Raw genomic sequence first — 13,287 nt, forward strand, 5'->3', positions numbered from 1 at the left:
ACTTCTTTGATTTAAAACAACCCCCAGTGAGGAACCTTCCCTTTTGAAGCAAATCAACATCTGTTCTGCAATTTAGTTTATAAAAGTTACCTGTGGACAACCAGAGGTTAAATCACTTGGATCAATTATCACCATCTTATAGGGAAAGAATTTAAGGCTGAAAGTGAACAACTTGTTCAAGGTCATGTAGCTAGCTAGCTAGAGACAGAAAAAAGACTAGACCTGGTCCCTCCTCTCTCTTAAAGACTGTACCATGGATTCAGCCCATCAGCCAATAAATATTTTTAAGCACCTGCCTAACTAGGCACACTGTTGGCACTACATTTTCTCTGTCATCCTAAGGATTGTGTGCCAAAGGAGTTTGAATTTGATGACAAGTTAATATGGACAAATGCTCAAAATCAGGTTTTCGGCTTCAAAGTTTTCTTAATCCTTTTGCTTAAGGGAGCCCCACACACAAGAATATTCCTGCTTCTTAGAGCTTGAGAAAATAACACTTCACACTCTATTGAGGGTGTTTCTGTTTCCTGTCCCTGCTAAAACAAAGAATTGTGGAGCTTGTGAGAAGTCTGAGAATCAAATCTGTGAGAATAAGGAATGTGGTAAGCAGGTCACAAGGGGACAGCCAGGAGACCTTGGAAAAACCACTCAGACCTAGTATTCAGGTGCTTGGGGACAACATGAAAATGAAGTTGATTTACCAATTAATTTATATTTCATAAATCAGCCCAGAATCTCACAGTAAGGGATTTTTACCTACCACAAAGGGCCCAATTGATTAAAAAAAAAAAAAAAAAAAAAAAAAAAAAAAAAAAAAAAAAAAAAGCTTCCAGTAAGGGAGAGGCCTTCATAATACAAAAATACCTTTAATGCTAGAGACTTGGATTGAGTTTTGACTTTATGGATACTGTGTTGTAATGTCTTTGAGTCAAATAATTTCTTTATGAGAACCTTGATTTTCTCATTTGGAAAAGTTAGGCAATGTACTGAAATCTGGGGATGGTCTGAGTTCAAGTGATATCACTAGCACAATCTGGCCATATGTCCATGGTGAACTTATTTAAGCTCTCATTGCACTAAGCTGTTCTCTGTGACATTAAGTTGTAGCTTAGATGCAGGTCTGAATTGGTGAGGGAGTTTTAACACTGGGAGTCCCTGTGCATGGATCCAGTCAAAATAAATAAGTAAAGATGAGAATGATAAAACAGATGATCACTTATGTCACTTTTATTACTGGCATTCTTTCTTATAAGATTCCTTCACTTCTAACCTTGTATGTTCTACCCACTTTGTGTAATTTGTCCAATACCTCATATTGAAGTATGCCAAAATATTTTTAAATGACGTGGTCCCTACCCTCAGTGTTTTTATACTTTAATGGAAAAGTTGGTAGTTTGTTAGTAATAGGCAATGTGCCATGAAGATGTTGATGTATAGATCACTTCACTTTGGGATTGTTAGGGAATGAAAAGTGAATTTTATTCTTTAGAGAGACATCATATTATAGCAAATAGAATTAGAAAGACCTGGATTCATATCAAATTGCAGACGCTTGCTAGACGTGGGGTTGAATGGCAAAATCCTCAGAGTCAGGGACCCGCTTTCAAAGTTTTCTTAATCTACATTTTCCTAAAAGAGCCCTCCACCAAAAAAAAAAAAAATCCCTGTTCATTTAACCTTAGAACCTCAATTTTCTCACCTGGTAAATGGACGTACTAATAAACCTTGCTTCACAGAGTTGTTGTAGGGTTCAAATGATATTATAAATGTAAAGTGCTTTATAAATGTGAGCAATTAAACCATACAGAGCCATTGAAAGTTTTTGAGTAGGAGAGTGCTGTGATTGTGGGTGTATGTAAAGATCACTTAGGGAGTGATGTGGGTTTGATAAAATAATATATAAAGTGCTTTGTAAATTATTGTTTCTTTAAATCAAAAGATCTGTGATTCCATCAGCCAGCATGGACTTTCCTTTCATTGAAACAATTCTAACATTTTAGCAGCAGGTTGCTGAAGCTCCCCCTAAAAAACCAACTCATTACCTTGTATCCTGACTTCTGGTCACAAGCCTCTCTAAATGTAAGGAGACACATACTGGTTATGTGATCTTCAGTAAGTCACTGAACATCTCATTGAACTCAAGCAACTCTCCAAGATATACACTGCAGATAGAACACGTTTCTGCACAGGAACAGAGAATTTCCTCAATGGAATTTCCTGACATTGGTGAAAGCATAGGTCTGTATCATATACGTCATTATTATTGTTATGTTGCATGGTTCCATCCAACTCTGAAATTTAAAATTCTATATTCCAAGGTTCCCTCAAGCCCTAACTTCCTGATGTTTCTTCAAAATTGAATAGGTGACTTAAGAAAAATGAACCTGATATATTTAAAAATCTAGATTTCATATGAAAACATTTCATCCTGGCTTAGGCTAGCTGAAATGATACTAAAAATACCATAGATCATATTATAATATTTTCAGAGGATTGTGTGCACTGCCAATATTCTTTTCACCTCATAAGATAGATCATGCATTTTGACAAATCTATATTTAACGTGGTGGGGGGTGGGAGAAGGAAAATGTAGGATGCATGCTTACTGGTGGAGAAATCCATATTTATGGAAATCTCAATGCAAGCAATTACAATTGGCATTTCAAGATACTTCCCATTGTCTGCCTCTAAAGGACAGTGTGTCCTCATAAGGAGGAAACAGCAAATGGTTTGTAGGTGGAGAGCAGACAACTATTTCCTCTACGGATGGCTACCCCAAGCAGAGGTCAGGGAAGGGTAGGGCCAACAGTTGTCTCTATTACCACCTGAGGGCATATGTATACCTTTTAATATGTAAGCATCTTTGAAAAACATAGGTTTTATGATGCCTAGATGTCCAGCATCTAGGCAAAGAAAATTAAGAAAGAGGAGAGAGGAAATGATATATTGTTGAAGGTCTGTCATAGAGAAAATAGATTAAATTTGTTGGCCTTGGACCCAAACACCAGTACAGGGACCAGTAATAGGGAGTTATGTAAGCACAAAATAAGATAGAAGTCCTCCACCATACAAATTATCCAAATACAGGATGGGTTATGTTATAAGGTGGTAAGTTACTCATCACAGAAGTTATGTCAAATCCTTCTCTTCTCAAATCTCCCATACCTCCCCTTTCCTCTCACCTTCTCAGCTTGGTTCCATATTTTAACCTTACTGGAAAAAAATTTAGGCCATTTGCTTTGCACTCCACATTTTCATCCTTTCATCATATAATTTTTGACATTATCTTCCAATCTTTCCTTCTTGGGCCCATTCTGGAACAGTAAGGTAACCTTATCCTTTCTAAGAGCAAACCTCTCCATGTGTATCCTTAATTGAGTCCCCTCCTGTCTTTTTCAGTAACTTGCTACCTTAATCATCCCCCTAAAATATTCAGACTTTTTCTGGTTACTTCTTTACTACCTTCAAAGATGACCAAGTCTCCCCCATCCTTACAACACCTTAACCAAAGGTTTAGTTGCTAATATTTTTTCCAACTAATCATTCTGTGTCCTCAGTTTGTCATCCAAATTCCTAGGAAAAACTTATCTACATTGTCTTTATTTTCTCTTCTCTCTCACATTCTTAATCTTTACAATCTGGCTTCTAACTTCATGTTATGACATCTCTAAGTAAGCAAATTTGATGGTCTTTTCTCAGTTCCTATCCTTCTAGACTTCTGCTACATTTAACACTGTTGATCTTCTTTCCTGGATACGCTATCCTCTCTGGAACTGTGATATTACTTTCTTCTCAATTCTCCTCAGTTCTTCTTTTATCGATTTCCTTTTTTCTCCACTTCATTTGTTGACTCATTAGCCATACAGTGCTCTTTAATTATGGGTGTTCCCTTAAACTTCTGTCCTAAGCTTGCTTCTCTCTCTCTTTCTTTCTTTTTAAGCTTTCTTTCCAAGTGACTCCTAGATACATATATCCAAGTTTAGTATCTTTCCTGAATTTCAGTTCAATACCTCCAATTGCCTGTTAGAGATATCTGGATATCCTACAGATAACTTAAACTCATCATGTTCAGAAAGAATTTATTTTCTATCTTCTACCTATCTTCCAAACTTTCTGTTTCTATTTGAAGGCCCATCTCCCCAGTTTCTTAGCAATGTTATCCTAGAGTAACAAAACAGCATTATTCTCCTGCTCCTTCACCACAAATATCCAGTCAGTTGCCAAACCTTGCTGTTTCTGCCTCTAAGATATCCAAATTCTTCTCATTACTCACACAAACATTACCTAGTCAAAGCCCTCATTGCTTTTTGCCTGGATAATTGCAAGAAACTCCTAATTGGTCTTTTTATTATAATTATTGTCATGCCACTTATAAGAGCTAATGCACATGAAGCAGTCTTTAGGAATGGAACTTACAAGATGGGTTGATTAACTTAGACTTTCCCCAAAACTGAAATATGGTAGCCATATAAACGAGTAAGATAAAAGTGCTTATGCTGTTCAGTCCTTGTTCAGTTGTATGTGACCCCATTTGGTATTTTCTTAAAAGATTCTAAAGCAACTTTCCATTTCCTTCTCCAACTCATTTTATAGATAAGGAAACTAAGTCAGAGTTTAAGTTACTTGCCCAGGATCTCCCAGCTACTAAGTGTCTGAGGCCAGGTTTGAACTCAGGAAGATGAGTTTTCCTGACTCCAGTATTAGTACTCTATCCACTGATCACCTAGCTACCTCAAAATACTTATGTCTTTTAACTTTGAATAATGCTCTAAGGCAGTGGTGTTAAATTCAAATACTAACAGGGTCACTAAACCACAAATAGGGATTCCTGTAGGCGCTGTGGTTTAATGTTATCTATGTTTTAGTATATTTTTATTAGTGTTGCTAAATATTTCTTAAAATACTTGTTTTGTTAAATAGTATTTGTCGAATAAATTTATTTTATAAAATATTATATTTTAATCTGGCTTGGACCATGTTTGGGATTATTGTGTGCAACCCATGAGCCATGTATTTAATACATCTCTGCTTTGGGGATAATGCTGTTCCAGCTATAATATATAAAAGAAAACTCCAATATTTAGGATAACTGTATGAAAGCCATAACTGTATTCTTGCCAGGTCAAAAAAAGGAGGTTCAGGAATTTTATAGCTAAGACAAGCAAATTAAGCCTAGTTTCCTTTTACAACAAAATGTGGAGCCGCCCCAAGATGATACTTTAAACTAATCTCCTTCCCCAGGAAATACAAGTTTGATAACTGGATTTGGAAAAGAGGTAACTCTGAGTAACTTAGCTACCTCTTCTTAACAAAGAATCATCGGAAAAGCAGCAGATTTGGAAGCAGGAGTTTTGGAAATGAGTCTATGATACTGACTGATACTAGCTATGTGACTTTAGGCAAATGATTTACATGATTTATATATGACCTCACAGCTAGCACATATCAGGATCATACTTTGAACCCAGATTTTCTGATAATATGTAAAGTTCTTGGTAAAACTTTAGAAATTTTGTAAACATGATTATTAAATTAGTTAAATATGAGATAGCTTCACTTCTGTGATGTTGTTCATCCTCAAAACTATCCTGATTCCTCAAAAACTAATTCAAGTCCCATTTCTTCCAAGAAGTATTTCATAGGTATAACCCATGTTGATATTGAAAATAATGATCTAACTTATTAACTTATTAACACTATACTTCATCTCCCTAAACTACTTAACCAAGTACATTAAATCATTGGCTGTAAGGATTTAAGACCCTCTCACAGATTTTGACCCGACTGAGCTAAGACAGTAACAGTCTTCTTAGTCTTTCACTCTCCCCATAGCCCTATATATATATATTGTTTGATCTGGTGATATTGGCATCCTGACATTGAACAAGACACACCATCTCTCAATCACTGGCATTTTCACTGGCTGTCTTCCGTGCCTACAGAGCTTTCCCTTCTCATCTTCACTTCTTAGTTGTCCTGGCATTCTTCAAGTCCCAAGTAAAATCTTACTTTCTACAAGACTTTTATGATTCCCCTTAATTCTAATGCCTTCTCTCTACCGATTGTTTCCAATTTATCCTGTTTGTAGCTTATTTGCACATAGCTGGATGACTCAGTGAATTAAGTCAGAAATCAGAAAGACCTGAGCTCAAATCCTGTCTCAAACACTAATTAATTGTATGATCATGGGCAAGTCATTTAACCTCTGACTATCTTGGTTTTCTCATATTATCTTATGGGGATAATAAAAGCACCAATCTCCCAGTATTATTATAAGGACAGAAGGAGATCATATTTCTAAAATTCTTGGCACATCTTAAAGCACTGTATAAATGCTATTAAGAAAATGCTTATTTTTCTTCTTTTTTTCTTTCTTTTTCTTCATTTTCCATTTATTATTATTATTGGTTATTTACATGTTGTCTCTCCCATTAAAATGTGAGCTCTTTGGGATCAGGGATTGTATTTTGCCTTTCTTTATACCCCCAATGCTTAACATAGTTCTGACACATAGTAGGTGTTTAATCAATGTTTATTCATTCATTGACTTACTACTTAACTAATGAATGTAACAGTAGATAATGTAACTGGTACAGCCAGAATATATGAACTTCAAATAAAGATAAGTTGATAAATAGGCAAACACTTTTCAATTGTGATTATTTAAAGGAAGAATAATGAGCTTGATAAAGGATGGACAACATTACCTCCAAGGATATCTCAAGTTAAGTATACTACAAATCTATAACTACTTTAGAAAAGAAAATATGGAATGTTAGAACTAGAAATAACCTTAGAACATAGAATGTTAGGATTGGAAGGAAAGTTATTATTTTTAGCATATTAGAGCTAGATGAAACCAGAAAACAGAGAATGTCACAGCTAGAAAGAACCTTTAAAAAAAATAAAAAGAATGTTAAATCTGGAAGTAACTTTAGAAGGGAGAAAGACCATAAGAACTTAGTAAAGAATAGAAAATGATTGCATTGGGAGAACCTTAGAACAAAAAAATGGTCAGGGCCAGAAAGGAACAAAGAGATCAATCTAATCTACTCCTATTATTTTTACTCTCAATAGTTTTTCATCTCCTTTCTTTTTCAATCGCTTTCCAGTTCTCCAACCAAATCTATACAGTCTTTGCAGTTTATGAATAGGTTTATGAGTTTTATTATTCTGTGAACACTCAGCAGCTGGGTTTCAAGGACATCCTCTATCCAATCTCTATTAATTGCTCTTCTATTTTTTTTCCTCCAGTCTGCTCCCAATTCTCTAAGGGTGTCTACGCCATCTTTGGATTTTACGAGAGGAAGACAGTCAACATGCTCACCTCCTTTTGTGGGGCCCTCCACGTCTGCTTCATCACGCCCAGCTTCCCTGTTGACACATCCAATCAATTTGTTCTCCAGCTGCGCCCAGAGCTGCAGGATGCTCTCATAAGCATCATCGACCACTATGAGTGGCAAAAATTTGTGTACATTTATGACGCCGACCGAGGTAAGAAACTAGAGGTTGAAATCCAAGTTGAGGGTTAAGGAGAAAAATCCCAATGGAATTGAAGTCATTCTTTGAATTGATTTACAGTTCTGTTCAGTTTGGGAGCACGAACCTGAAATTTTTTGTCTAAAATTCATCTCCCTGCTGGTAGGCTATCTCCTGATCATTACCTATCAAACATATTATAAATACTGAGGCCTTATTTTGTCTGCCTTTTTTTTTCATCAAACACTCACAGAAGCGAAAGAGACTTATGAGGTACCTTCTATTTCTAATATTCTCTGTTCTACATCCTAAGATCCTTTCCAGATTCTTTGTACATATAACTTTTCAGATCTAATATTCTATTCATCTGGGATGAAGACCATTCATTTTTCCAATCCTGCTTTATTGGTAATGGCATAATGGAGAAAGCACTTAATTTGATCTGAAGGCCACTTATGAACTATGCAATCTTAGGTAAATCACACCACCTTTTAGAATCTGTTTCCTCAATTTGAAACAAGAGTGAGATGACCATCCAGAGTTGATGGGGGGAAAGAACTTTTTAAAACAGTGAAGTATTATGGAAACGAAGTTGTTGCTGATGATAATAATAGTGTTGCAAACAAATTGAGATTTAAGTTCCATGAGAAAATGCAGATTTCTGGGAATTAAAGATATGTACTATGATGGAAGGTAGTCCTTAGCTTGGTTTTCAAGGTTCAGAATCTGCCACCATTCTATTCATCTCATGCTAGCCTCTGTCCTGCTACTCAATACAATTCATCCAAACTAGACTTCTCACTGATCCACCCACCCATCCATTCTTTCCAACCTCTGTGACTACTCACCCAGTTGCTTTTGCTTGTTGAATTTTAATGGGTCTTTTAACAGCTGACTCAAATGTTATCTCCTCCAAGAAACCTCTCTGGTTTCTTTAAATGGTTATGACTTTCCCCCTTAGCCCTTACATCATATTTTTCTTACACCTCTCTAATACATTCATCTTGAATTATTTATATCAAAGTTTTCTGTTTTGTGTCTTAGATTGTAAATTTGATAAAGGCAGGGGTCATATATTATCTAAATTTTATGTCTTCTTGTATGTTTTCTAGTGTTCTGCACAAGGTAGGCAATAAATGTTAGATTGAATTTGTAACATGGGAATAATAAGACTCAGAATGCCCATCTCAAAAAGCCAGACAATGAAGCATGTAAACAACCAAGGGATCATTGTGAGATTAGGTTATGGTAGTATTTTAGCCACTTCCATAAATTCAGTGTGCATCAGGCTGAAGATAGAACTGTTCTCACTGTAACCAGTAACCAAGGCTCTTATGTCCCTATTCAGGACCTCAAATTAAGGGAGTAAGTGCTGATAGCATACTTATTAAGCACTTATTATGTGCAAAGCAAAGAGCTAGTTGCCAGAGCTTCTAAGATAAAAATGAAACTGTTCTCAAGCAGTTTATATTCTATCAGATAGTAAGATATATATGTATTTATGTATCTGTATTATATACATATGGTGATTTATGGATGAAGTTACTAGCAACTGGGGTTTTATAAAAAGTCTCTGGTAATAAGTGACAGAAGCAGAGGTTGGAAGATAATAGGTGGAGGTAAAGAGAGAATGAATTGGATATGAGGGACAACCTATCCAAAGGCAAGGAGATGGAATGCTGTCTATAATACATAGCAATTAGACCAGTTTGTCTAAAATGCAGTGTGTGGAGGAGAATAATATTTAAGGAACTATAAAGGTTCAATGGAATCAGATTATAAAGGGCTTTAAATGACAAGCAAAGAAATTTGTATTTGATCCTAGAATCCTTAAGGAACCCCTGAAGCTTTTTTGGACAAGGGAATAATATGATTAGACCTGGGCTTTAAGAATATAAATGCAATGTCTGAATGAAGAATGCATTTTAAAAGGAAGGGAGACCAATTAGGAGATTGTTGCAATAAGCTATCTAAAAGGCAATAAAAGTCTGAACTAGAGTGGCTCTAGTGTGATTAGAGGGGAGAGAATAGGTGTGAAAGATGTTGTGGATTGAAAAAATCAACATGGTTTGGCAATTGATTGAATATGAGTGGGGAATGAGAAAAGAGAGATAAGAATGACTCCTAGCTGCAAACCTGTATAAACAGAAAAACTTGAACACCCTTGACAATAAATTAATGAACTAGCCTTATCTAGTAAATATTTACTGTGTTCCAGAAATTTTCCAAAGTACTAGGATTATAAATACAAAGAATTAAACTCTATCTATTCTCAAGGAGCATATATAAAGTAGAAAGAGGAATGAGATTGGAAATTAGTCAGTCACATTTGATTTGAATGTCTTTAGAACATGTAGCTCAAAATATCTAACCAGTAGTAATGCTGAATTGAAGACGGGATCAGGGAAGAAGGGAGAAGGAAGGAGGCAGACATTAGGATGGGATATGTAGACCTGGGAATTATCTGCATGGAAATAATAATAAATTAATTCATGACAGCTGATGAGATTCTTAAGAAGAACTGGTATAGAATGCATAACCTATATTACATCTATAAAAATAAATGGTGAAATAAATATGTATGTCTGTATATGTATGTGTAAGAGTATGTATGTATATATGTGTGTGTGTCTATGTGTATATACATGCACACATACACACATATCAATCATTAAAACAGATCTAAACAAATAACTGGTATAGAAATAGAGAAGAAGAAAGCCCAGTCCAGAACCTAAGGAATATATCCACAGTTAGGGAATAGGACATAGATAATGATCTAGCAAAAGCCATCAGTCAAATCACCACGTTATTGTTCAGTTGTTTTTCAGTCATGTACAACTCTTCGTGATCCCATTTGGGGTTTTCTGGGCAGAGATATTGGAATGGCTTTCCATTTCTATCCAGTTTATAGGACACTCAGCTAAGAACAGTGATGGGAGCCAAGAGGCAGGAAAAGCAGATTACTAGCTCAAATTAGCTGTAGAGAGATTAAAAAAAAAAAAAAAAAAGATAAAGACTGAGAAAAGGCAACTGTTTGGGGCAATTAAAAGTTTATTGTTTTGACCATTCACCAATTGAAGAATGACTCTCATTCTTACAAATTTGAATCTGTTCTTGGTATAGTTTAGAAATGACAATTATTAGAAAAAAATTGATGGAAATATTTTTCCATTTATTTCCCTTCTAATTTTAGATGAATTTATTTTGTTTATGTGTGGGAAAGCTTTTTTAATTTTATACAATCAAAATTATCTATTTTATCTTTTGTGATCCTTGTTTGGTCATGAATTCATCTCTTAAAAAATAAGTTTATCTCCAGTCTACAGAACAGAAAAGTATTATCTTTATTGCTGCTCTTATTTGTCTATGATATCATATTTTATTTCTAAGTCCTGTCCCACTTGGAAACTCACCTTTAGCATTGAAATTTTAACCTATAGCTAGTTTCTGCCAGTCTGATTTCCAGTTTTCTCATTTGTTTTTATTTTTTAGTGAGTCTTTATCCAATAGTTAGGATTTGGGGGCTTATAAAGTGTCCATTTGCTTCTGTATGTCATAAACTTGATTTGTTCTACTGATTGACTTTTCTGTTTATTAATCAAAATTATTGTACAAATGTACAATAAATCTATATACTTGGCTAAGTACATTTAGTATTCCATCAATCTATGACTTCTTTAGAAAAGAGAATATAGAATGTTAGAACTAGAAATAACCCTAGAACAAAGAATATTAGAAATGTGGGAAAGTTATTAATTTTAAGTAATTAATAATCAAATTTTTTATGATTAAAGTTCTTTTGTCTAATCTGAAATCCAGTACTACCAGCCCCTTTTCTTTCCACTTGAACTCTTGAAATCATCAACAAAGGCATGAAGGTGCTATATCCAGGTATAGGCACTAACCATCTCTATGCAATCATGAATTTCCTGAAGTATTAGACTTGTCACTTTTCAAACTTATAAAGTGGCCACCTTTTCACCGATGAATGCTGAGAATTTAGCTAACCATGAGTTCAGGCAATTAAATGTCTGTCCCTAGTCTATGGTCAAAGCCTTTCTCTTTTTTGTTACCTACCTTAATTTTCACTTCACTGATAATATTCCTTGAGATGTAGGGGTTCTGGGATCATAGATGTAGAGCTACAAAAGACCTCAGAGCTAGTCCAACCTTTTCATTTTGTATATAAAGAAAATAAGGCATAGGGAAGTTGCCACATGAAGACACAAGTAGCAAATTAGAGGTGGAATTTAAACTTGAATCTTCTGACTCCAGATCCAATTCTCTTTCCCCATTGTATTGCTCTGCCTCCCAGCACAATAAAAGATACAAAAAAGGCTTTACTGGAGACTACACAATAGACATGATTGAATTGTGTACACATAACATAGATACAAGTCAGCATATTTGTTGTTGTTTAGTCATTCCAGTCATGCTTGACTCTTTGTGACCCTATTCAGGGTTTTCTTGGCAAAGATCTTGAAGTAGTTTACCATTTCCTTTTCCAGCCAATTTTACAGATGAGGAAACTGAGATAAACATAGTAGAATGACTTTCCTGGAGTTCCATAACTAGTAAGTGATCAAGGTCATATTTGAATTCAGAAAGATGAGTCTTCCTGCCTCCAGGCCTAACTATTTATCTACCCAGCTGCTCTGGTAAATGCCTAAGAGAGATCAAACAAAGTTCTGAGAGATTCAAGGAAAGGAAGAATCATTTCCAGCGTGGAATTGGGGAAAAGAGATGATTATTGAGAAAAGCTTCATTTAAAAAGTGACATCTGAGCTTTAATAAAAGAAAAGAATTTCAATAGATCAATATAAGAAGAAAATATATTCCAAAGATGGAGGATGGTATATACAAATGCATGAAAGATCATGAGTCAACTGTTTTGGCCAATATGTGGCATATAAAAAAGAGACATATGAAATTAGTCTGAAGAAATGAATTTGAACCGGATTGTGAAGGACTTTAGATGTCAGACTAAAAAATTTTAAGTAATAGGGAATTATTGGAGGGCTTTGAGCAGGGCTTCAGAACTTTGTCATGATGTACAATTTGTGATCAGTCCTTCTTGGATAGTGTCCCAGATTGCTTACTCAGAATGAAAGAGTCTGAGCTATATAGCTTACATCTTAATTAGGAAAGTAAATTCTTTCTTTCCGAGTCTCAGTTTCCTCACTTGAAAAATAAAGAGATTGGATTAGAGGACCTCTATTTTTTTCCTCCAGTCATATCTGATTCTTCATGAAAACCCTGTTTAAGGTTTTATTGGCAAAGATCCTAGAGTGGTTTGCTATTGTCTCTTCCAGCTCATTTTACAGATGAGGAAATTGAGGGAAACAAGGTTAAGTGATTTACCCAGTGTTACCCAGCTATAATAAGTGTCTGAGACCAGACTTGAACTCCAGGCCCAGCGCTTTATCTACTATTCCACCTAGCTGCTTGACCTCTGAAGGGTCTCCCTTTTTGCCCTGATTTTGGATAAACACAGAGCCTCCATAGGAGAGTGATAATGGTAAACACTAGGAGCTATTGCTAGTTCTGGAGCAGGGACATTTTATGAAGAAAGAGATAGTTTGGAAGACTGTTCTAGCAGTTTTAAGTGTAAGATAGCTTTGAGGAAAAGACAAGAATCAAGGCGCCTTTCTCCTCCCCCCTCCCCCCCCCCCTCGCCCTTTTGTTCTTTCCTGTTACCTTTTTTCAACAGTTTCCTGGGTCTGACAGCAGGAACTCTGGTTTCCAGCCAGAAAAGAGCTATTTAGAGGAAGGAACTGCTTTGTAAAGTGATGAGGCTTGGGGAAT

General features: G+C 35.5%; 1 protein-coding gene across 3 annotated transcripts in view; it reads left to right on the forward strand.

The window, feature by feature from the left end:
• Positions 1 to 13,287, forward strand: part of GRIA1 (glutamate ionotropic receptor AMPA type subunit 1) — a 338,127-nt gene that overhangs the window by 142,753 nt on the left and 182,087 nt on the right. For all 3 annotated transcript variants that reach the window (XR_007950778.1, XM_051978756.1, XM_051978755.1), the window contains exon 3: positions 7,255 to 7,494. Coding sequence is in view for 2 of the 3 variants with exons in the window: in XM_051978756.1 (XP_051834716.1) it covers positions 7,255 to 7,494 (240 nt within the window). In the remaining variant the exon portion in view is untranslated. The remainder of the gene's footprint in view (positions 1 to 7,254; positions 7,495 to 13,287) is intronic.

The sequence above is a fragment of the Antechinus flavipes genome, chromosome 2 (genome assembly GCF_016432865.1).
Source record: "Antechinus flavipes isolate AdamAnt ecotype Samford, QLD, Australia chromosome 2, AdamAnt_v2, whole genome shotgun sequence".
Lineage (NCBI taxonomy): Eukaryota > Metazoa > Chordata > Mammalia > Dasyuromorphia > Dasyuridae > Antechinus > Antechinus flavipes.